This window comes from Cetorhinus maximus, chromosome 15 (genome assembly GCF_964194155.1).
Source record: "Cetorhinus maximus chromosome 15, sCetMax3.hap1.1, whole genome shotgun sequence".
Lineage (NCBI taxonomy): Eukaryota > Metazoa > Chordata > Chondrichthyes > Lamniformes > Cetorhinidae > Cetorhinus > Cetorhinus maximus.
Window position 1 is genome coordinate 72086908 of NC_135893.1, and position 26737 is coordinate 72113644.

General features: G+C 43.7%; 1 protein-coding gene across 8 annotated transcripts in view; it reads right to left on the reverse strand.

The window, feature by feature from the left end:
• The window catches only part of tnrc18 (trinucleotide repeat containing 18), a 158922-nt gene that overhangs the window by 102467 nt on the left and 29718 nt on the right, over positions 1–26737 (reverse strand). For 5 of the 8 annotated variants that reach the window (XM_078558627.1, XM_078558626.1, XM_078558623.1 and 2 more), the window contains exon 3: positions 1114–1290. The exons of the other annotated variants lie outside the window; for them this stretch is intronic. In XM_078558627.1, the coding sequence (XP_078414753.1) occupies positions 1114–1290 (177 nt within the window). The remainder of the gene's footprint in view (positions 1–1113; positions 1291–26737) is intronic. 8 annotated transcript variants of the gene reach the window in all.

Consider the following 26737-nt stretch of genomic DNA (forward strand, 5'->3'; position numbering starts at 1 on the left):
AACTATTCATTTCCCCTTCCACCTCCTTTCTGAAGGTTTATATTCTAATCCATGACAGTTCCTCGGATACAGCCTCTTCCTGTATTCCTGCAGTCTATTGCTTTACCTTCATCATAGAATTTTACAGTACCAAAGGAGGCCATTCGCTCCATCTTACTTGTGCAGACTCTTTGAAAGAGCTTTCTAGTTTGTTCCACAACCCCCCGCCCCCAACATTTTGACCCCATTGCCCATTATTTCCCCCCTTTTCAGTCTTTATGAAAGGTACCATTGAATCTGCTTTCGCCAACTTTCTTCTTCCTTCTTAGGCAGTCCCTCGGGATTGAGGATGACTTGCTTCCACTCTAGTTCATTGGGTTCTGAGAATGGCTAACCAGCATTTCAGGCAGTGCACAAAAATGTGTGTAAATCACATCATCATCTCTGTACCACCCACCACACCCCCCCAAGCCCAACCACCCTCCCCAATGCCCAACTCCTCCCCTGAACGCCCAACTCCACCCCCCCCAATGCCCAAATCCCCCACTCTTTTCCCAATACCCTTAGATTGAATGTCCTCTGATTATTGCCGCCATGTCAATGAACACAGCTCCTCCTTATTTACTCTATCAAGAACCCTTCATAATTTTGAACACTTCTATTAAATCTCCCCTTAACCTTCTCTGCTCTAAGGAGAACAATCCCAGCTTTCCCCAGTCTCGCCACGTGGCATCAACATATAAAAAAAAGCGAGGATCTGATCTTAGACATTTAACAATCTTAAAACAAAGTTACAGTTTAGGAGAATGGAAATCTCACAATTTGCTGTACAATTAGTTACAAACAGTAGAGGAAACAAACACACAAGCTGCTCCCTGTCAGCTGATAGGATTGCTAAACCAATGGCGTCACTTTATTGGCCGGGTGATTGGGTAACAGTAGATGACAGTATGTTATTGAATAAACAAAGTCACATCCAAGTCGCTTTCTGTTTTCTAGTTCATTCCAACAAAAACTTTGCAACACATGTAAGGGCTGATTGCTAAACCTGTTGTTAATCCTCGCTGCCAGCAGACGACGCATTGACTGTAAAACCCAAGAAGTGAGTGCAGTTGAGAATTGTTTTTTTATTACCTTCAGGAGGGTATGCAACCCAGAGCTGTGCCATCTGGATATTTGTGGGGTTGGGTCCACGGAAGGAAGGGTCAGAGGGCAAAGGAGCAGGGGTTCCAGGAGGTGCAGTCGAGGTCCCTAGGCCACTGGCGACGAAACCCCCAAGAAAAGGAGTTGAGCCACCGGGGTAGGCATCACCTGATTTGGGGAAAGGGAGGGGAAGGGGGTGAGAGACAGTACAGTCAGGATCTGCTAGATTATTGTCCACAGTATTAACCACTCTACAATGCAAAAAAAAGAAATCCCTACTCACACTCAATTCAATTCAAAACACAGCAAAAGCAAGCAGTATAACATTTACTCTTACCGTACATTATTGTAGCGTTAAAGCTCCCACCTTTGCAATGCCTTTTCAAAACCACCTCCTGAACTAATGGATTGAAATGGGGCTGGACTTAAAAACAGTGCCAGTTCCCATCCCTGTCCTTAAGTCCAATACCTACGGTGCACACAATCTTGTGCTACACTGTAATTTTGATAGTGTTCATTCCAAGTATACGTTCAGAGGCAATGACACAATTACAATGCTGGGGAGATCAAGGTCTGTCCCAGATACTCTAATCACCAATGCAAGTTCTGAGAATATGACCACATTAGGTACCATATTCATGGTATACACGTATATTTAAAAATCAAGGGGGACTGCAATCTATTTTCTAAACAGAAACGGAAGAGAAAACACATCATGCGTCAGATAAGCAGCACTAATCCACATTTATGAAACTGTAAATTTTTCTTCCTCTCCTCTCTCCTCTAACTTCTGAGCCTAAACGAGGTAAGTGCTTTTCCCTTCTTAACTAGTTTTAATTGCCCAGTAATCAGAGGCACTGGGCAGAATCGTCCCAGATTTGCATCAAGTGCAGTAGAGGGCGGATAAAATAATGTTTTATCCGCCGGCTGCAATGGCAGATTTTCACGCTGTATCGTCCCAAACACGCCACATTAATTATGCGCTCCCAGGAAACGCTCCGTTTCCATGGCGAGCAGGCTCTCGTTCACCCGTCACGCCATCACCTGGTCGCTTCAGCACGCTGGGCACCATAGTTAAACTCCAGCCGCTCGCACACCTCTCAGTGCTTCCAGCCCACGACTGCTGCAAAAAAGACATGGCCCTGAAAAGCAAGAAGACTGCAGACCCCAGGTTCAATGACGCATCCCTTGAGCGCCATTTGGATGCAGTGGAGGCCCACCGTGATATCCTCTACCCCCGCTCTGGCTGCAGGATGGGCAGCGGCATCACCAATCCAGCATGGGAGGCGGTGGCAGTGGTGGTCAGCACCAATGCCCTGCAAAAGAGGACAGCCACCCAGTGCCGCTACAGGATGAATGGCCTCATCCATTCCGCCAGTGTAACTCACTCTTCTCATCACTCTCACACTCACGCACTCACAAACCCATCACACACCCACAGGGATCTCACACCTCAAGGGACAACACCACTAACTCTCACACACACCCTCACATCTCCATCAGACTCATATCCTCTGGGGCTCACGTCCTCATCCCATCCATGGCTCCGCTCACCACACAAACATTCCAGTCAGTGCCATGTGTCCTGCTCACACTCTCTCCATCTGTTCTCATGCAGGAGAAGCTGGCTCACATCAGCAGGGAGAGGTCCTAGACTGGGGGTGGAGTGGCCCACATTAGGCCCCTCACTCACTTTGAGGAGCGAGTCATCGCGCTGACTGGTGAGGGTGTGGACCGTGCCTGCGGTGATGGTGAGGATCCTGCACCACATCAGCCCTCTCTCAACACAAATGTGAGTGCTCTCTCTCCTGCTTTTGACTCTGCTGCCATGCAATACTTGTCTCTACTTTGGGTCACAGGGAGCTCTGCCAAACGACCGACACCCTCAGCCAGCCAGTCCCTCAGCTCCATCCAGGTCCTCACCTCCAGCCAAGAGGACACCTCCTCCATTGAAGAGCTGGAAATAAGCAGCCTGGAAAACCCATCACAGTGCTTACCCACACCCTCTACCAGCTCAGAGACATTTACTTCAGGGGGACCTAGATCTCGAGCAGGCTCGGGTTCACAGTCTGGTGGTCACCACATGGACACATGTCCGCAGCATGAAGAGGCAGGTTCAGCCGAGTTCCCCTGCACTCGGAGGACTGCTGGGGAAGAGGCATCTGTGAGTTCCAAGTCAGACGACAAGTGTCTGGATTTGGCCTTCCAACTCATCCTGGAGAGTCAGCAGAAGGCAGGGGAACATCACCCAGAGTTTTGCAAGCCCTCAACAGAATGGCACGCAAGTCAGAGGAGTGCATCCGCCTGCTCTCTGGTGAAGTGGTACCCACATATGCACACATAGAGATCTCATGGGAAGGATGACAGACGCCATGGAGACCTTGGTCCAACAGAACGTGGAGATGTGCGCAGACCTGCACTCCACCACGGTAGCCATGGGTGAGTTCCTGCAGTAGCAACGTGAGAGGGAAATGGGGCACCTCGATGACCCTCTGGGTGCTCCTTCCCCTCAAGGAGTCAGGCCGGCGCCCCCAGGCACCCAAAGGGAGGAGAGCGGAAGCTGGACACCCCTGGGTCATCCACTGAGGAATCTCAGAGGCTGTCCTCTCCCTCCGAGTGCTTTTGCCTGTGAGCCCCTCAAACATGTCACTGCAGAGGGAACAGTTGGCCCATGAGTGATTCTGGAGGGAGACGTGTGTGTGTGTGTGTGTGTGTGTGTGTGTGTGCGGGGCAGGGCCTTTTGGAGCCTCGTGCAAGCATTCTCCCATATCACACTCACCTCAATGTCCTGAGCATTTTGAGTGCTGCCTGCTGGGGTTCTCTTTCAGTTGTCCATCTGAGCTGACCTGCATCCTGTCCACCCACTGATCACACTCCCATGCAGCACCTGATCTCACCCACAATAACTGTCATTTCACTTTCGATTTGGACAGCATGGTCAGGATCAGTTTCTCGTGCACTCCCCCATCTTCTCCCCTCCCCCAGTCACCTATTTTCTTTCCCCCATCACAGTTCCCCCCCTCCCAACCTCACCCACCCTGACATCTCTTCCTCTCCCAGTCAATCTTAGACCTTCCTCTCCCACCCCCTCAACCATCACCCATTGTGAGCATCAACGGTGACTTTCCAACTTCCGTGAGCTGCTTCTCGGCGGAGCCATGTCCATGAGAATCCACACAGCATGCCATCGATGTTCCTCCAGGATCCCGTTGGTGTTGGTCTTCAGCATCTTCTGCTTCTCGGATGTCCACGGTGTGAGCAAAGCCCTGGTGGGTAAATCCCGACTTCTGCACTTCATACTTCTCAAGACGTGTTCTTCACCGGCGTATTTTCCTGCTGACATGGGCAGATGATCCAGCTGGGGGGATGAGTGTGGCGGGCTGGCCTTGTACTGATATGCTGATGTATTACAATGATGTTCCCGATGTCCGATGGTGGGGAACATGGCCCACCATCGACAGGTGGAGCGGACCATCGCAAACTGGTTTCACGGCATCGTGAAACCGATTTTTGGCCTTCTCGCCATATTATCTGCTCAAGCCAACGAACATGCCCAACGCCAGCGGGCACACAAAATCCCGGTCACTGGTTAACTGTGATAGAATAAGTCACAAACCCCTTCTTTATGAGCTTGGGTTCTGGGGTGTTTAATGGGGGTTTAGGGAATTGAGCTCTCCAATTCTTGTCCTTTTTCCAGTCAAACCAGTGGCATTGCCCAGAACAGATAAGATGCTTGGCATTTAACAAAGACGTAAAGAGAGGCAGACTTGAAGAGGTAAAGAGAGGCCACAGCAGCAACATGGTAAAGCTACATGCTGAAGCATTACAAAGGATAATGCTTTGAGTTCATTACTGCCACTAGAACTGAAATATAAGCTTGTGCAGTAACATACAGGATACATCAATGTACTTCTACTGTGGCTTAAACCCTCACTGATCAGTTGAAACAACAAGATGTACAATGAGCTATCTGATATAGATGGGCCACACACATGTACAACAAGTCTTGGTTCAGTGGTTAGTGCCCTTTCTCCTAAGTCAGAAGGTTGTTGGTTCAAACTCCACTCAATACAGAAGAACAGGCTATTGTGCAAATGTTAGGCCCAAAAAAAAATTGTGCACACAATGTCCTGTGAGATTCGAAGGTCATGACTTCACAGCAAAAACTCAGATACAAAAAGACAATGTTAAAATCAACAGTACAAAATGTTTTACTCGTAGACTAGCTACTTCCTTAAATTCTGCCGCTTTTACTTCCAGGTTCTACATCAATGGAAAGCAAACAAATAGGAAGCAGATCAGCCATGATCTTATCGAATGGCAGAGCAGGCTTAAGAGGCCTAGTGGCTCACTCCTGCTCCTAATTCGTATGTTCACCTGGTTAAATTCTTCATAAGACTCTTAAGACAGGATCAAGATGTGCATGCATCATGGATCCTGAAGAAAACACTGAGGCAACTTGTAACCCTTCTTTTATGGACTCAGATACAGCCATTGCCCCCAAAAAAATCAAACTCCACTACAAATGAATTGCAAGGGATCCTGCACTGTCCTATGGAAAGCAAGATTATATTCTGGACGCATTCGGGGGAAGATTAAATTTACAATGTGTTGGTCATATTGTATTGGATTGAATGGGCAAGTTGGTGGTTTGTTACAAGTATTTTAACTTTGCTACAACCACTCTTATCTTCTTTACAGGCCTTAACAACAACAAACAACAATAATTTGCATTTATTTGGTGCCTTCAACATAATAAGATGTTCCAAGGCATTTCACAGAAGCGATGTAAAGCACAACTTGACACTGAGCCTCAGTACAAGGTATTAGGGCAGATGCACAGAAGCTTGGCCAAAGAGGTAAGTTTTAAGGAGTGTCTTAAAGGAGGAAAGTAGAGAAGCGGAGAGGTTTAGGGAGGGATTCCTCTGCTTAGGGCCGAGGCAGTTGAAGGTGTGGCTACCAATGGTGGAACAATTAAAATTGGGGATGCTCAAGAGGTCAATATTAGAGGAGTGCAGATATCTTGGAGGATTGTGAGGCTGGAGGGATTACAGAGAAAGGGAGGGGCAAGGCCACAAAGGGGTTTGAAAACAATGACAAGAATTTTAAAATCAAGATGTGCTTAGCTGCGTGACTGGTGAAAGGGACTGGGTGTAAGGACCGGCAGCAGAGTTGTGAATGACATGTTTAGGGAGAGTGGAACATGGGAGGCCAGCCAAGAGTGCATTGGAATAGTCAAGTCCAGGGGTAATGATGGCATGGATGAGGGCTTCAGCAGCAGATGGGTTGAGGCAAGGGACAGTGTCGGGCGATATTACAGAATGGGAAATTGGCTCTTTAATATAAAGAGCATTATGTTGCAATTATGGAGAGATTCTTGTACCCTCTCCCTTCCCTTTTAACAGTGATCAGCAAAATCCCTCGTATACCACAAGAACACTGCAATCCTCAAAACTGACAACTGGGCTTGTTTCACACTAATAATTCTCAGAACAGAAATCTCAGCTTCCCCCAGTGGCTCCGTTAGTAAATTCTACAAATGAGCTGTGGAAACTGAATTGAAAAAAACGGAAGACTCCAAGCCCTGTCTGTGCAGTATTAGGGGACCCCAATAGTAATCAGGGCCTTGTCTCAGGAGATACATATAGTGACACCACTATTCCCAGCCAGATTGCAGATGGTTGAGTAATTCCCATCAATCACACTGCTATAAGTGACTGGGATTCATTTTACTCACACAATGTGTATTACGAAAAGTCTCAATGTTCTCAATTTTTTGGGGTTTTTTTTTGCTCATTTGAATGTGCAGCACTGTTACGTTTTTTTGCAAGGCTAATCACGCACGGGGACAACCTGTGAGCGACTTGTATGGTACCTTCCGGATTGCTGCCCTGACGTGTGTGTGCTCAGTTTACGAGGAATACTGGTAACTACCCTCCACTCACTGTGTTCTGCTGGAGAAAATCACTGTTTTTATTGGGAGATGTTGCTATAGTTTTAGTCATGAGCTCTCTTTGCTAGAGTTCACAGATACTGTTTAATTAGACACTGTAGACTGTTTGCTTCAGTGCACCATTTAAGTAGACTCTGTTTACTGATTAGACTCTACTGATTAAATAGACTTTGTTTGCTGTAAAATAGACTTTTTGTTTTGTGAGTTCTGTTATAAGGCCCATCCTGCCTCTAATGCATTTCTTTCTGTGGAAAAACCCAGCTGAGATTCTCACTCCAAATTCCTCTGCAGTGACTGCTACACAATAAAGGGTGTGATTAGGCTTAGCTGTGATGGCTCCTGCAGCTGAGCAGTCCATCTGCACTTACTGTTTAGTCTCATGTTTGCAGAAAGACCATACTTCTTATGAGGTGCTTGTGGGGACCTGTAGAACTCTACTCCAGTGTGAGACGGTAGGATTATTTTAGGGCTGGAGAGTAGCAGAGCAAGAGAGACAGCAAAAAGAGAACGAAAAGTATCTCAAGTACCATATTCGACTTGAGCGGGGGACATATTCACAAATGACAATATAAAATTTACATGTCACAATTAGAACAGGAGAGTTCTAACCGGTGTGTCATGGCCAACATTTATCCCTTAACCAACATCAATAAAAAAGAATAGATTAACTGGTCATTATCACATTGCTGCTTGTGGGATTTGCTGTGTGCAAATTGGCTGCCACATTTCCTACATTACAACAGTCACTACACTTCAAAAAGTATTTTCGTGGCTATGAAACATTTTGGGACATCCTGAAGTTGGGGAAGGTGCTATATAAATGCAAATTCTTCTTTACTTGATTGCAATAGGCAGCCATCAACACAAGAGCGTTTTTCTTTCAACAAGAAAAAATCGCAGCCTTTGCATGCTGAAAGCAAATATTTATCAGTGTTTTAAGTAATAACCACAGTTGTCTAGCATTGTTTAATTAGATCTGATTATTAGAGTTCAATATTAGGTCTGTACAACTGTGCTTGTTTACTAAAGGACCCTGCTAGGTAATGTCCAAAATGCAGCAAGAGATATTCAGAATTCATTTTATGCTAACTAGGTAGCTGCCTGGAACTCAGGAGCAATCTGTTCTAACTACGGCCAAGGTTTACAAAGAAAGTGCTTTGTATTTAAAAAGCATCGACGACAGAACAACAAGAAATGCTGACACTATACAAAGAGAGGTGCCAAATGTAAACCTCATGTTTTCCCCCAAGTGCTGCATTCTATTAAAAAGCCTTGCCTTAAGTGACATAATCTTATACATCTTTGCCTCGGTTCCTAATAAACAATGTGAACTCCATTGTTAACATTTTCTGACTCACTCCAATCTTAGCCAGATCTTCGAGGTTGAAAAATGTTAACATGATTCTTAATATCAAGGAAGCTGGTTAAAAAAAAAAAGTGACCTTTTACTGTTGATTTTGTGGAAAAAAAACCCCAACTGGTTCACTAATGTCCTTTAGGGAAGGAAGCCTACTGTCCTTAGCTGATCTGGCGGAAATGTGATTCCAGCCCCGCTGCAATTGACCCTCACCTGCTCTTTTGAAGTGGCCTGGCGAGTCAAATCTCAGAGAACTAGAAATGGTCATCGAATGCTGTCTTTGTCAGCAATATCAACATCCCAAGAATTAATTTTAAAAAGAAAATTGTGGTCCTGGAAATCTCAACTGAGCGCCACAGTTTACAGTTATGGTATATAAAGGTAATGTCAGCTCTCAATCCATCATCACACCTAATCCCAAAGCAGCAGATGTGATATGTTCCAGGCCCACCTGCTCTTCAGGGTAGCCACTGCTCAGAGCTCTCGTGCTGCATTCCAACTCACAATGTTAGGGGGCAAACAAGGTGGCTTTTTATAAAAGCAAAATACTGCAGCTGCTAGAAATCTGAAACAAAAACAGAAAATGCTGGAAAAACTCAGCAGGTCTACATCTGTGGAGAGAGAAACAAGAGTTAATATCTTGAGTCCCCTGAAGAGTCATATGGACTCGAAACGTTAACTCTGTCTTTCTCTCCACTGATGCTGTTAGACCTGCTGAGTTTTTCCAGCATTTTCTGTTTTTGTTTCAAAAAGGCTTTCTACTTTGTTTGAAGTAGTGATACCTGGTTCGAGAGCTGGCTCATTGCGGGTTTAGCCCAGGATTAAAAGAGCAGTGTCGCAGGTGGAAAGCAGTGAGATTCGCCAGATATGAAACAAGCAGAAACACAAGAGTCACCCAGTCTGTAAAGTGCTTCTTCCACACCTGGCTTAACTCCAAAGGTTTTATACATGTAATTTTCCACTAAAAATGGACTTACAGTAAACCCAAAGGCTTTCCCAACCCTCACGCTCAAATAATATCATTCACCAGCTGCCTCTGACATGTCGAGTCTACCAGTGCCAACTGCTCAGGAGCAAAAATAGCAACTTTAGAAATAAAATGCATTTGTGCAAACATTTCCCTGAGGAGAGAAACCTTTTGGCAAAACTGATAGTTGTCTGCTTGCAGATACCTCACCGATATTCTGCAGAGAGTTCGAAGCATGATAGGATTTGAAAGGAATCCCATTTCCTTTATGGGGACTGAACTTGTTAACATGTTGAAATGGCGGATTGTTTGGGCTGGGTTATAAAATGAGAAAAAGGGGCAGGTCAACAGCTGGCTAAAAACCATCTCATCCTCAATTTATTCTAACAGCCTTGTCGTTTATACATGTCTTCAAAAAGGAACTGCACTGGAATCTGGCTGGGGCAGGGATCGCATCTTATGAAAGGCAAGTAGTTCAACACGAACATGCACGGTTCATGTAGCCTTCTGGACTGGGTTTGATTGCTTTAGAGGGTTAGGGAGGAATTTTCCAGATTACCCGCCATGCCAACGTACCCCTTGCTTCTGGCCCTGGATTTATTCTTCTGTTATTCATCTTAACCACAAAACATGACTATATAGACTGGAGTCATGGGGATGTGGCATATGGAGTAGGAAGTATCTGGTCATGATGTTCCAGGCATCATGAATGTGGGGAAAGCACCGCAGCAACATTTTAGCCATTTCTTCCCTCTCCTATTTTCTTTTCCCTGTCCCCCTTGAAGATGCTATCTTTCTTTGTGGTCCATGGTTACTGACTACCTCTCTCTTGTACAAGTAACCATGCATCACCTGAAGCCTTTCAGTAAGTGTTGGCACTGACATCACAACCAAGTCTGTCTGCACCATTTATTTACACATGTGGCCTTCAGTAGGGGGTCATCGGATAATGGGAACCACGGCTGATTTTGTTTCCCTCTTAGCCCAAGGTACTGCTGCAAAATGTAACACACGAACTGAGGCTTGTCAATTCAGAATAAAGCAAGAATTTAACCTAGGCTCACAGAACAATGGAATCATACAGTATTACTGGAGGTCATTTAGCTCATTATGCCTGTGACAACTCTTTGAAAGAGCTATCCAATTAATCCCACTCCCCATAGCCCTGCAAATATTTCTTTTTCAAGTATCTATCCAATTCTCCTTTGAAAGTTACTTTTAAATCTGCTTCCGCAACCCTTGTAGGCAGTCATTCAGATCATAATAACTTGCCGCATAAAACAACTAATCCCATCTCCAACCTGGCTTTTTTGACAATTATCTTAAATCTACGTCCTCTGGTAACCAATCCTCCTACCAGTAGAAACAGTTTTTCCTTATTTATTCTATTAAAACTTCTCATAATTTTTGAACATCTTGATTAAATCTTCCCTTAATCTTCTCTGTTCTAAGGAGAATAATCCCAATTTCTCTAGTCTTTCCACATAACTGAAGTCCCTCACCTCTGGTACTATTTTGGTAAATCTCCTTAGCAGCCTAATCAAAGCCATGATTCCTCTCTAAACTCTGGTGCACAGATGTGGTCACAATACTTTAGCTCAGGCCTAACCAGTGAGACATAACGGTTTAACATAACTCTGTAGCTTTGGAATTCTATAAAGCCCTGGGGTCCACAGGTTTCTTAGCAATTTAATCACATCTTTGGCTTGATCTAAAGGAGAACTGTTTCCACTCTGCGACATTAGATGCAGAGTGAACAAGTGAGAAAGTATTTAATGATAGGATTCTAACACAGACACACCAAACATCACCACACAGCAGAATGGCCCAGTGGAAGAGCTCAGTGTTTTGTACATAATAACTAGGTGTTCACCTCTTTTAATGAATCCACAAAATATGTTTTTGTAAAGAGCAGCAGTAAAGGCAGTGTTAGCACAGTTACCCTAACATATTCTTTAGCCTGAGGAAACACATGGGTGTTGGGGGAGGAAGTAGAGAAATATTTCCTAATTGCCAATTTTTGCTCAACTTCCCCTGTAGAAGCTGAGTAATGTGCCTTTCTGCAACTTGCAACTTCCTCTGCCCTGTTAAGCAACATGCAGAAACATAATTATGTACAGAAGACCAGTTTGACCAGTGTGTATTATATATAGTATATATATGACATGTCTTAGTTACAATGTTGTAATTCTGTTGTAAATAAAGCCAGCCAGTCTTTCTCAAAAACAAAAAGGGGACGCTCACAACTCAGCAGTTTTCACGTCTGCTGTTTGAGAGTCCCAATGCTCTGTTGTTGTCACTAACTATTTTTCCTGCAGTTTAATGCTTGGAATGAGCCAGCTGCTAAGCAGCCATTGGAATCGTGCTTTTTGGTTGGAGAGGGGAATTTTGTCCAGGCATCCTGCCCCTGACTGCTATCCAGTGATTGGTGCTGTCAAAGCGTGGGTGAGGACAGGGGTGAGCCTGGCTGCGATGTTCCCTCCCCTCCCAAGGGCAAACAGTCTACTGACCATTCATTATGCAGATAATTGTGTAGTCCCGGCACCCTTCCAACTAATTAAATGCACGACCCCCACCCTTTCACCACCTCCAAACTCACATCGGGAAATTAAATTCCACCCGTTAGGTTAGAAGTCCCATCTGCCTGTTTGGGTGGGTGTAATAGAGCCTACAGTGCTGTTTGAAGAAAAGCATGTAATACTCCTCCCTTATCCATCAGCAATAACTGGAGAAACTTGCCGTTTATCTGGCAGCTGTGTGAGAGCTGATTGCACTCACATTGGCTGCTGTGTTTGTCTACAGGCCAACTCTGAAAGCAGGAACGTGCTAAGGCACTATATCAATGCAAGCTCTTCTGTTTCCTCCAAAAAGCCTCCAGAGCGCCATTGAGTTTAAGGTACCTAGATTCTCACAGCTCAGGTTAATGTCAAGAGCATAGGCCTTGTGTTTACAGCTTTTCACACCTGGGTTCCTTGATGAGCAGGAAGGTAGGAGGGCAAAGAGCGCTATTCAGTGGTGCATGCTCATGAACCAAACATGCAATAAAATATTTAATGCCTGAAGATTTTCTTTCACGTGTTGAAGCTGATAGCTGCTGTTCTATTTTACACTCAGACTCCCAGTACAGTAAACCTTTAAGATCTCAAATCCAGACTAATGGAAGCTGCTTCCACATTGAGTTTAATGCCACTCACATACCCAGGGGCAATCTCAATTGTAAGCCTGCCGGGTTTGCTTAAGGCTAGGATCTTTGTTCACTGGGATGCAAGGATCCAGAATGAGCAACATTAACTTGCAATTATGTAGTAACCAAGGGCAGTCAAGAGAAGAAAATAAATGGCATGGGTCTCCTGCAGTGGGAGAGCAGCTACAAGGGACAAAGGTGCTTTATTGCTTACCTGTTCATTATGATGAGGACCAAAAACCAAAAAACCAAACTGGTTGCATGGAAGGGACAGCTAACCTTGGTCCATAGAAGGGGTAAGGTGAACCATGTTATTGAGCTGGTTTCACTAGGGTAAGGAAAGGAGGGTGCAACTTGAAGTGGCCAAACTTGGTCACTAAAAGGCAGGAGAGAGGAGATTCACCCACCAGAATTCAGTCACCTGTGAGGGTGAGGTTCTTGGATATTGTACAGGGATATTCAACATATCAATTTTCAACACTTATTTTGTATCTGATGGTTAAAATGAGTCCAATGCCCATACGGGCAGCAACTATCTACGAAATGCTGTTCAACAATTCTCAACACTTCACTATAAAAAATGTATTGAGAAGCAGTACCTGAATGTTCCTAAGTGCTGTGGTTATATATTAAAAATATGGGGCATACATTCTAAAGTCACTTTCACTTATTTTCAGCAGTACACAATATTCTGCAGCTGTGATTTAAGCAAGTCCCAATGCAGATGTTGGATACTCAATGCTAATCTCATATTAATATGGTTTATAACATTCTATTTAATATCCAAAACTAAAATAACCCCAATCCTTGTACACTTTCCCAACCCTACTTCTTTCGTATTTATCACTGGCTTATGGTTTGAATTAGTATCACAAACGATGCTTTAAAAGAGGCCAGATTGAAATTGCTTTAATTAGTTTAAAATGAGGAACATTGAGAAACAGATGGCCTCTTTCGTGTTCTTTTGCACTCCTTGCCAATGCCAGCAAGGCAGTGGCATTGGGAGGTATGGTGAAAAGGAACTGGTACCCATGACAGGTTATAGGCCTAATACCAGTACATGTGATGCCAATATGAAAAGAAAGAAGAAAGCCTGCATTTATGTCATGCCTTTCACAACCTCAGGCTGTCCCTTCAAACTCTCTGTACAAATCTGGTTAAAATATTTCCTTTCAAAATTAGTACTGCACTATCTATGGCTTGTTGCTAAGACCAGTGGTGTCACTAGGTGGCCCTTCCAAGAACAATGAGGCTTTATTATGAAAAGGCAGATATTCAGAACATGTCACTTTTTGTCCTGCTCTTTACCCACTTCACCCTCACAGTTCAGTTCTAGGCTGCCATATCAGTCACATTATAAAGTTATTAGCTAAAGTATCAACAGTGACCTTTTTTAAGAAGTACGCTCACTCCACAACATTATAAGGCTTTTGGTTGAAACACTATTGGTGTTGTAAATCTTGATGATCTGGGCCTCCCGAAACTTTTTGACGTTCCATTTTATGCTGCGTTAGGAGACAATCCATATACATGGTTAGAAACAATGAACACTGCTTAGCTCCAAGGTGCAGGATAATGGGGAGTGTGAAAGAAACAGAAATGTTTTCTTCATTTTAGCACTGTGGCAAAGAAAAGTAGGTTCACCTGTAAAGCCCAAGGTACTGCGGTTATCATATACAGGAATATGTATATGTACACATACATATACACACACTCCCATATATACTCTTGTATATTTTTTCAGCTGATGGACTGACAAATAGGAATTTAGTAACTCCACACATGGATATATTTCACATACACACACACACACTGTGTGTATATACAGATGGACGATATTGTTTGCGTATGCAAATATACTTTTGTTGGCATCTTTTTAAAAACCTAAACAAATGAAAATGGGGAGCATTTAAATAAAGCACTTCACTGTGCCCTTCAGGAATATCCCAAAGTATTTCTCTTACAACAAGGTACTTTGATATGTTATTATGTGGGTAGATTTTGTTGTCAGCAAGACCCTGCACACAGTGGTTAGTAGAATGACCAATTAAATCCATGGACTGTAAACTAAAGCCTGTTTAATAATGAGCAGCATTGACGACTTTAAGATCAATTTAACGTACACCCTGATATAGAGAGAATCAGCATCATAGCAGGGCTCAAATTCATGCATGGACCCTGACAGGGCTTGATCCTATAAAACAGGCTGCTGTAATTCAAATGATTTCAATTCACTGGAGTCCAATATCCATGGAGAAAGGGGGACCCAGAACGTGTTGGAGTATACCTCTGCTAATAACTCTGCCAAGGAATTCTAGGCTAAGGGTAACTCCCTTGATTAACATAGGAATGGTGAGACACTTGTGCCACTTGGTGCACATCTATGGTGCCCACCAGCTCCACCATGGCGAAACATCCAGCACAGCCAACTGGTTCTGGCATGCTCACCAACTCTCCCTTGGATGAACTCTGATGCATCGCAAGTAGCTCCCTTTTCATTTCAAAAGGCGATTCCACACTCTCTTGTGGACTCCCAGGCTATGATCCCAGTCTAGACACCCCCATGGGTGCAGCACTGCAGGAATTCACCAAACCTCCTTAGACACCTCCTTAGACAGCACCTTCCAAACCCACAGCCACTACCATCTAGAAGGATAAGGGCAGCTTTTTGATGGGTGGGAACACCATCACCTGGAAGTTCCCCTCCAAGTCACTCACCATCCTGACTTGGAAATATATCGCCATTGCTTCACTGTCGCTGGGTCAAAATCCTGGAACTCCCACCCTGACAGCACTGTGGGTATACCTACCCCACATGGACAGCAGCGGTTCAAGAAGGCAGCTCACCGCCACCTTGTCAAGGGCAACTAGGGATGGGCAATAAATGCTGGCCTGGCCAGCGACGTCCACATCCCATAAATGAATTAAAATAAAGCACCCCCTCAGCACCACTGGAGGATCAGCCTACGTTTTGTGCTCAAGTCTCTTGAGTGTGGCTCCAACCCCACAACCTTCTGGCTCAGAGGCGATGGTGCAACTCATCTTGACACCTTTACATAAAAGAGCAGTGTCTTTGAGCTGAAGGTAAATAGCAGAGTTACGGTTTTATATTGTTTTTGCACCTCACAACCCTTGGGTTTTGAATCAAAACAGCTGCATTGTCCGCATCCCGTTCATAAATGCAGCAGCTGTAGTTAAGTCAGGGCTAAGTAGAAGCAGACACACTGTTGTTTAGACATTTTTTTTAAAAGGACGTTTTTTCAATTGGGCCACATGACAATCACAGGAAGCTGTTGGCCTCAAGGCTTGAGAAAGATGTTTTTTTTACCCTTTCCCAAAAAAAGAAGTCCAGATGTTTCTCGTTGGTCTAGCATTGTGCAAGACAGCTGAGGGCTGGTGGGAGAGCTGGACTGTTTCAAACACAGGCGGAAACACAGCAACCAAAGTGGAAAATGCAACACCACATTATTTCCACACGAACGTGGTTTTTAAATAAAATACTTAACTTACATGAATCAGTGCCAGAGCCTCGAAATCTTGGGAGTCGCTCTGAAATACTATTATAAAAGCAATACTTTTGCCCTTATTCATCAAGTCAAGCTAAGCCCTTTGAGAATCAAAAGGGGGCTCCTCTCCTTGGTTAATGAAAACCATATTTGTTCTGGGGTCACTTTTTTTCCCCTCTCTCGCTGACTGAAATTATGGTCTGCAATGACAAGCGTTATAAAGCAGAAGGGTGCAGAAGGCTGTTAATCTATTTGTGTGTACTAAACAGGAAGCGACTCAAAGAACAGTACAGGACTGATTTCCACACATTTAATCTATAGTGCAGCTATTTGACATTGTAAATGGGATAGTTTAAGGAACTTGAGCGTTGTGTTTCACTCATGGCTACATTACTGGAGAGTCACTGATTGTATCCGTGTGGTGACACCTGTGTGTTGCACTCCATAGATTCAGTGTATAGACTCCAGCAACTTGTAAATAGGTGGCATTGAACAGGGCCACTCAGAAGAATAATTAGCATTTTCAAAGGTGGGCTACTCTTGAATGTGGGCATTGTGCACAGACTACTAAAACTAGGTGCCTATTTTAAAATGACACACATGACATAATTCAATAGAGGACGGCTTTCACAGAAATGAAACGCCAACAAATTAAATCTTCCAGATAACTAACTGCAAGCTTAACAGAGGCACAGTCGGGCAAACTCAAAGTCAGGATTCTGGATGCATTTAAGAAACAGCTAGCTGTTGTAATTAGAAGACTGGGGCATTGAGAGGGGAGGGGGAAGGATTGGCGTTCTGGAAAGATTAGATCAATCGGCCTGAAGGGGTTTCTTGGTCTGAATTTTATCTTGTGATCATCTCATCATGAAAGATTAGAGGCCTGAGGGTTAACAACAGTGGCCTAGTAGTATCCAAGACAATGGCAGAGCAATGATCTGCTACAACCTTTGCTACCATGTATGGAAAGTTTTGTGATTTTCAAATGTCTATTATGTTGGCCAATTTGCTTCTAAACAGATGTTTATGGCTTGCAAGCCAGTAAAATGTCTAACATCTCCACTTAAAAGAGGTGTGTGTTGCAAGTGGTGCAAAATACGAGCTCGCACCTTAGATAATTCATCTTGATTCTACAGCTTTGCCTCATTGACATTGTATTTTTCACCAGTGCTTTGATTTAATGTGAGCAGGTGATCACCTTTCAAAGTCATTTCGGGATGAAAGGTATACAACTGCAGAGGCACAGCTGGGCAAGCTGAAGTCAGGACTCTGGACGTATAACTGTGGTAGTAACATTACTCCACTTAAAATAAAGACCTAATTTCAAAGGATTCTTCAGAAATAATTGGCGATTCAGCCACCATTCCCATTGCAAGCTGCAAAGGCCAAAGCAAAAAGTCAAAAATATTGTGGCTCTGTTTATCTTTGCAATTCTCCCAAAATGGGGAATAGGATTACTGTGTGGAGAACCTTCCTTCCCCCTCCTCCACCCCCACTCCAGCCCATACCACCCCACTCCTGGCTCCCCACAGCAATGAAGCACCCTTCTACACCCCTCTGCGACTCGGAGAGAAAACGATTTGCATCATTGCACAGTCATTTCCCTGGATCTCATGCCTGCAGATGTTATGCGATGGAAGATAGGACTGCATTCCTGTGAAACAAAAAGGCCTGGAGACCTTGGCGGAGGTGGCTAGTGGTCAATTGACTATTACATCAAATTACCCAGAGGCAAAGGAGCGGGTGCGGGGTGCGGGGTAGGGGGGGAGGAAAGGAGGGTGTTCAGAGTGGCCATTATACACAACAGGCCTGACTGGAGCCTATCCTAGAGGCCATCCTTTTTATTTGACAGGTTGTTGTCTTTCAGTTGAAATTGGCCACCTGCCTCTCTGCTGGATGATTCCACTCTGCTGGACAATTGCAAAAGGCCTGAAGTGACAGGCAAATTGCTGTGTGAAGGTGACATCATTGGAATTCACCAACACCCTCCTGTGCATTAGTATTCCAGGCAGGGAGGTAGGCGGCTGAAGGACAGTATGTAATCAAATATAATTTTGTAACGCGCCTGACAGAACAGCCACACATTCAATTTCAAACTCACAAGAGATTAATCTGACCTGCTGGGAACAATAAAGTTGAGAGTGAAAACTAAAACAGCCAATGATGGAGTTTGTATATATAAAAGAAGAACAATGGTCTGTAAGCACAAGATTGCTGCTGCTGTGTTTATATGTTGTTTGTATGTTTATGGCGCTTGACAGACTGTGTTTAAATGGCAATGGATGACCCAGAGACCAGGAGGAAAGGAGCAGTGTTTTCTATGCCAGGACTATAATTAAGTGACTGTACCTAATGATTTGTGAGAACATCTGCTAAAAGAAAATATCAGACAGACATTTACAATATTAAATGTCACAAAATACAGCAATTACTAATACTTATTGTTGGATAATCATGGGAGAGCTTCTCACGACATTTCAAGAATGCAGCAAGACAAGGAGCAAAATTGTAGGGTTTGATTTGATACTGGATGGGCAGATATTTCTCAACTGGGATAAATGGACTGAATCCAGTGTCCGAACTTGACAAGAATAGAACACTAAAGCGTCAAATGCCACAATTTAAATATACATATGTGTAAAACCCTCCCCACTACTTTTATGGTGTTAATTCATAGCTGTGGGAGGGTTCCACAGGCATAGCAGCCCACTGGTACTGTCCCAAAGTTGTCCATCTTCAACTGTCCGTGGGCTAGTCAACCAGCCAAGGCATCACGGCCTGGCCCTATCCTCACTCGGCAGCCTCGGACTCGGGGAATGATCAGGGGCGGTAACTAGGGCTGGTTTTGCTCCTCCCGGTTGCCCAATATTGCTTGCAGGTCCCACTGTAGTGCAAGCTCAGCACAGCTCTGACTGGGCTTTTCCTGATCCTTGGTATCATTTCCACATTGAGCAGTTCTCTTGCTTACTGTGCCACTTGCATCTTGTGTGAGAGCAGAGAGAGCGGCCTTAAAAGAGCGGAAGCCCTCTCTCTAAGTTTGACTACTTTCTCAAAAAATAATCTTTTGTGGTAACACAAATGCTCTATTTCACCCCAATGTTTTGTACAGTGAGGCATGCAACCATAATTGTAAAATCATGTGTTTCAACACAGCATTTCTCCTTTTTTTGTTCCTTTTTCCAGATTCTGTTTGGAAAATGAGATCATTCCTTGACAGGAATTAAGAGTCAATTACAAAGCTAAGGACTCTGCACTTATACAATTTATGACTAAGAAAACATCTCTTTTTAAGACTCCCAAAACACATTGCTTTAAGGATGACATGGGGTTGCCTGGTGTCTGATTTTTCTCCCTTTCAATTTAAAGGCAATGGCTGCCCACCTCTTTTTTTTGTTGTTTGCCTTTAACTTGACTCAACATAGCCAAATACGGGCAAACTGAGGCTCAGCTCTACTGTACAACCAGGACGGACAATGACGCTGACAACATTATCGACCAGTCTCTGGCTCTGTGCATCTTATTGCACGGGTTTTCGGAGAGTTTTAAAACTTCTTTGCAACAGCGCTGAACAATCTCTGTACAAATCAGCCCATTAAAGGCTGTTGATTTGGATTAAAAAAATATTTTTTTTTAGGAAAATTCCTACGGTTCATAGCAGTAATGACCTAATGTCAGTGAGCGTTTGATGCTTCTGCTGGCATTCTTATAGCTTGAGACCCATCTGTATTTATTTAATCTGAGCAACTTCATGGTATAGGTTTAAATGTAGTTATTTCACAAGAATACAACGTGAAGTATGGCTATTGCAACAGCAATTCTGATTTTAAAAAACAGTAGAAATGTAATAAATCTACTGTGTATGATTGTTGTAATTTCTAGGTCATTTATTCCAGCTGGAGCCTATGGAAGGGGGAGAAATTTTTCTAGTCATTGGAAAAGGATTTTTACGGACATGGGAGTGCTGCACTGTCAAAGGTGCTGCCTTTGGGATGAGATGTTAAACTCAGGCCCTTCTGCCCTCTGAGGTGGATGTAAAAAACCCCACACCACTATTTTGAAGATGATCAGAGAAAGTTCTCCCCAATGTTCTGGCCAATTTTTATCCCTCAACCAACATGACTAAAACAGATGATCTGGTCATATCACATTGGTGTTTGCGGGAGCTTGCTGTGTGCAAATTGGCAACCGCCTTTCCTATGTACCAAGACTGTCTAAACTTCAAAAGTACTTCACTGGCCGTAAAGTACTCTGGGACATCCTGAATTCATGCAAGGTGCTATATGAATGCAAGCCTTTCTTTCTTAAGGGAACAGAGTTATACTGCTGTCTCTATGTCACTGTATGTTCAGAGAAACAAACGTCATTGCACCCTGTTCCCTTGCTGTCCAAATATTGGTTTTAAGGTTAACGGGCACCAAGGGGATGCATGATAAACAGGAAAGTCTCAAATGTATTGTAAATCTAAAACAAGTCCTAAAACAAATCTGTGAAACAAGCCGTCAGATGTTTTGGACCTGTCTCTCTCCCTCAAACACTCAGTTCCTTTACAGCATTTCCTGGTCAGCATTTTCTAAACAACAAGGATTTATAGAAGCAAAAAAAATCAGATTATTTTCTGATTATGAAGAAGAAAGCTTTTTGTAAAACTACATTCAATAGAGACACAGCTTTGAACAATATGAGAATGAAATGATGAATGCCTTGAGAAAAGGTGGACTGCATATTTTGTCTGATTACATTATTATCCATCAGCTTTTTCTCTTAGATATTAGAACAGAAACTTAACAAGCTTGTCAGAATATAACCTGTGGCATGGAAATGGAGGTGGAAGTGGGCCTTTGAAATGGAATCAAGAAGAAAACCTGCATCAATAATCTATCAAAATGCCCTCCTGCAGAATCCTGGTGTGCCAGTGCAGAAGGCCCACAGCAGAGCCTTTTACATCATATGACAGGCATGGGTTGGGTTGGGTTGGGTTGGGTTGGGTTGGGTTGGGTTGGGTTGGGGGGCATTGGGCAACCCACAAGCACCAACTTTCCTGTACTGATCTTTAAATCACAATGTTGGTCTCCTGTGAGCTGGTAAAGAGGAAGTACACATTTGTGCAGAGCATGCATGTGTCATATTTGACATATGATGACAGTATGCTTGCAAGAGGTCATAATGTAAAGTTATGTCACCACAGATGTTCAGTGCTGAGGTTAATAGCTGTGCCCCCCATACCCCTTCCCCCAACACTCATCGCAGGCAATCACCAAAAGCTGAGTTTTCATCATGTACAAATGCTGCCGATCTGGTTAGAAATGTGCTGGATTCAGAGATAATCCGGTGACATTCACTCTGCACTGAGAAAGGGTTGCATTTGTGTAGCACCTTATAACAACACACCATTCCAAAGTGTTTTACAACCAAAAGTAAGCAAATCATTACAGTTAGATGATTTTACACATCAAACTTGGGACACTATCTCGTAAACTTTGGATAAATTTAATGCAATCGTAGAGAACCAGGGCTCCTCCAATAGATTCACATACATACATTGCCAGCATGGCCCATTGGACAGGATTGCTGATTGATTTTTTTCCTCCGCTTTTCCTTTGGCCCCCATTTCCCCCACCCCATCCTCCACCCCCCCTACCCTCCAAGGAGGACGGATGCTAATTGTAGCATCATAGGCACTACCCCAGGCCACACAGCCACACCCAAGGGCTTGCTGGGGAGCACAGTTTGGTTCCATAATGGAGAGTGTATTTACCCCTTCAGCAATCAGGGAACTTTGAAGAAAAATCCTGTTAATCACAAACAAAATCCCATTACATATATTTGTAACCAGATGCTGGAGTCTCCAAAATGACACACAAAGAATAAAAAGAAAATAAATGGCAGTGATCTCTGAATTTCTAAGTTAGAGATGGTCAGAACATCTAAACTGCACACAGCTGATAAGTTTTTGTTTCTACCCTCAAATATATTTATGTCCTTTCTTGCTAAGTGTCAGATTTTTCCTTGCCCAATGGTACACTTTGGAAACTTTAAAAATCAACTAAAGATATTTTATCATCTGCCCTCAAAGCTTCCTCTCCCTCCCAGAGCCTTGATAGGGTCCCCCTTGTCCTCACTTATCACCCCACCAGCCTCCGCATTCAAAGGATCATCCTCCGCCATTTCCACCAACTCCAGCATGATGCCACCACCAAACACATCTTCCCTTCACACCCCCTGGCGGCATTCCACAGGGATCGTTCCCTCCGGGACACCCTGGTCCACTCCTCCATCACCCCCTACACCTCAACCCCCTCCCACGACACCTTCCCATGCAACCACAGAAGGTGCAACACCTGCCCCTTTACTTCCCCCCTCCACACCGTCCAAGGGCCCAAACACTCCTTTCAAGTGAAGCAGCATTTCACTTGCACTTCCCTCAATTTAGTCTACTGCATTCGTTGCTCCTAATGCGGTTTCCTCTACATTGGAGAGACCAAACGCAGACTGGGTGACCGCTTTGCGGAACACCTTCGGTCTGTCCGCAAGCATTACCCAGACCTCCCTGTCGCTTGCTATTTCAACACCGCACCCTGCTCTCATGCCCACATGTCCATCCTTGGCCTGCTGCAATGTTCCAGTGAAGCTCAACGCAAACTGGAGGAACAGCACCTCATCTTCTGACTAGGCACTTTACAGCCTTCCGGACTGAATGTTGAGTTCAACAACTTTAGATCATGAACTCTCTCCTCCATCTCCACCCCCTTTCCGATCCCCCTTTTTTCCAATAATTTATATAGATTTTTCTTTTCCCACCTATTTCCATTATTTTTAAATGTATTTCCATCCATTGTTTTATCTCTACCTTTTAGCCTATTTCAATCCCTTCCCCCCACCCCACCCCCACTAGGGCTATCTGTACCTTGCTCGTCCTGCTTTCTACCCTTAATGTCACCTATTAGCACATTTCTTAGCTAATATCACCACTGTTAACACCTCTTTGTCCTTTTGTCTGTGACATCTTTTGGCAATCTCCATCTATCACTGGCCCTCTATCCAGCTCTACCTGTCCCACCCCCCTTAAACCAGCTTATATTTCACCTCTCTTCTATTTTTCCTTAGTTCTGTTGAAGAGTCATATGGACTCAAAACGTTAACTGTATTCCTCTCTGCAGATGCTGTCAGACCTGCTGAGTTTTTCCAGGTATTTTTACTTTTGTTTTTGTTAAAACTATTTAATAGGTAGAAGGCTGGAAAACTATAATTAAAAAGCGTTAGGCACCGAATGAGTGATATAAGTGAGTGAGACCCCAGGCAGCCAGACCTCTACAGAAGACCTCCTGCGATGTCCTAGAAAGTACAACATAGAACCTGACCATTTGGAGTTTACCCTCTACACAAGCAATAGTCCTAATTCTACACACCTGCTTGGTTCCCTTCCCACTTTAATCTCCTTTCCTTCCATCATCTATGTCACCAATTCTTAAACATTGACATGGTCTCTGTTCCAATCACTAAATCTGGTAGTGTATTTTACAAGGTCACAACCCTCTGTGTTAAAACATTTCTCCTCTGTTCTGAAGCTCATATTTAATTATATCCATATTCCCTTGTTCCAGACCCGCCGAGCACGGAAAAACAGTCTGCCCTTCTACCTACCCTGTCTTAGTCTTCATTATTTTAAATCCTCTATCAAATCACCCTGTACTATTTATTTTTACTCATCCTTGGGCATCACTGGCAAGGCCAGCATTTATTGCCTATCTGAGTTACCCTTGAAAGGTGCTGCTGGGACTTCTTCCTGAACTGCTGCACTCACAGTGCTGTTAGGAAGGAAGTTCCAGGACTTCGGCCCAGCAACCATGAACAAATGACAATATATTTCCAAGTCAGGCCAGTGTGTGGCTTAAGGGAGAACCTGGAGAGTTGCTGCAGTGCATCTTGTATATGGTACACACTGCAGCCATGGTGCGCATATGGTGGAGGGGTGGATGTTTAAGTTGCTGGATGGGGTGCCAATCATATGGATTGTTTTGTCTTGGATTGTGTCCAGCTTCTTGAGTGTTTTTGGAGCTCCACTCATCCAGGCAAGTGGGGAGTATTCCATCACACTCCTGACTTGTGCCTTGTAGATGGTGGACAGACCTTAGGGAGTCAGGAGGTGAGTTACTCGCCTCAGAATTCCCAGTCTCGGCCTGCTCTTATAGCCACCGTATCTATTTGGTTAGTCCAGTTCAATTTCTGGCCAATGGTCCTCTGCTTTAACAAAACTCCAATAATAGACATTAAGGAAGCTTTGCTACTTGCGGGGTGTCCAAAACTAAGGGCTACAAATAGATCATAGTCACCAATAAATCCAATAGGGAATTCAGGAGAATCTTCTTTACCCAGAGACTGGTTAGAATGTGAAATTACCCTATGGAATAGTTGAAGCGAATAGCATAGATCCATTTAAGAGAAACTAGGTAAATGGACAAGGGAGAAAGGAATAGAAAGATATGTTGATAGGGTGAGAGGAGGCTTGTGTGCAGCATAAACATTGGCATAGATGAATTGGGGCAAATGGCCTGTTTCTGTACCTTAAATACTTTGTAATTGTATTTCTTCCTTTTAGGTTACATGGCACCATCGCAAGACAGATACAAGACAGACCCTGGCTGTCATCTCAGAGTTATCTTAATGCGAAAAGTTTTCGATTAAGGCAGTCTACTCCTGTATATTCGTTTTTGGACAAAAGAAAATTAGAATTATTGAGCTATTCACATTGCACAGAAACACCTTTTGTCATTTCTGTGCTTGTAGTAAACAAATTAATGAATGAGTTAAATGAAGTGACTTTGGATTAAAAGTAGAATTTAAATAAATGGATACGCCCCTGTACACACACATACACACACACGCACACACGTAATGATGTACACAGGATATAAAAAAATCTAAGTCTCACGTTCTCCTTCATTTGTAGAATATCCTGCAATGTGCTGACATTGGGTGTCTTGCACCTAGGCAAGTGTTGCCAGGGCTAAATTACAGCTTGAAAACAACCTTGAAAGCAAGGACGTGTGGTTGTTTATAGCGACAGTTCAGGGGAAATCTAGAGAGGCTGCAGTTTGAAATACATCTATGGTCATTTTCATCACGATTACTCACTGCTGCCACCACCTTTACTTTGAAACTTAAAAAGAAATCAAATGTTTTTTGTTCCTCAATGCCTTCCACCATCTAATGAACTAACCCAAGGTAAGCCTTTGCCAGAAGTAAGGTCTTATTTTGAAGTTAATGCCAACATTCAAACCCAATGGTGCAATTAGAAACAGAATGTATTGCAGGAGCGAGTGTGGACTTGTTTACTTGTTATTAAATTGTGCCATATTTTAATGTGCACGGTAAAACAGAGTTATGGATGTACGTGATAGTTGAGAGAGAGGCTGGTCACCTTTTAACATGCCAGCCTGGGCTAGGCTTCCTTCCAGAACAATCCCAAAAGCAAGACTGTACAATGATTCTTTTTCATTTCTTTCTTGTAAAAGTCAGACAGGAAAGTGCTGTGATTTCGTTCGTATAAGTCGTGTAATTTGTTGCATGTCAATTTAAACAACTCTATAAAAAATTAGCTTTCTGATGTTCATGCCCACTGTTTAGGTGAACGAAAGAACTTGCATTTATTTATCGCTATTCACAACTTCAGGACATCCCAGAGTGCGTTACAGCCAGTGACGGTACTTTTGAACTGCAGTCACTGTTATAATGTAGGGAACACAGCAGCCAAGTTGTGCACAGCAAGCTCCCACAAGCAGCAATGACCAGATAATCAGTTTTAGTGATGTTGATTCAGGGATAAAGATTGGTCAGGACACCAGGGAGAACTCCCTGCTCCTCTTTAGATAGTGCCAGGAGATCTTTTGTGCCCACCTGACAGACAGCCTTGGTTTAACATCTCATCTGAAAGATGGCACCTCTGACAGTGCAGCATTCCCTCAGCACTGCACTGGAGTGCCAGCCTGGATCACTGTGCTCAGGTCTTTGGACTGCGCATCCTTCTGTGTCAGAGGCAAGTGTGCTACCAACTGTACCATGGCAGAAGGATCAGACTCAGCTGTGACAAAACAGCATGCCAGGACTCAGCGCTCTCAGCTTACAGCTTTAGATTGGCCACTCGGCTAACACAGAGCTGAAGCTGGTCTCAGCTTCGATCACCGATCAGAGATAGTGTTAGGTGATCTGTGTCACAGCATGCTACTTGAGACATTAATACCTTGGGCTAGGGACCCTAAAACAGTGCACATTGGAGAGGAGAAAATTTAAAGAGGGGAAAAAACGGCATTGATAACTAAAAGCTGCTATTGATTAAAATGATTCACTGATTAAATTATTTGAGGTGTACTCTAGATTCTGTGGTTCCACTCTAGTGCAATTAAAAACAAATTCTCATTCAATAAGGTGTGACTGAACGTACACTTTAAGATCCCACACTGTAACATGCCGAATCTGCCTGAAACAGTTGCCATTATTGCAAACTATCTCAACAACACAGCCACCAACTAAATTGGTGCTAGTTCTTTATAATGCATATTACAGCAAGGGGCCTGGGTCTGTGTGAAAACCAAACACAAAACAGCCATTAAATCACGACCATTAGCAGAGTCTGGTTTTTTTTGTGTGTACC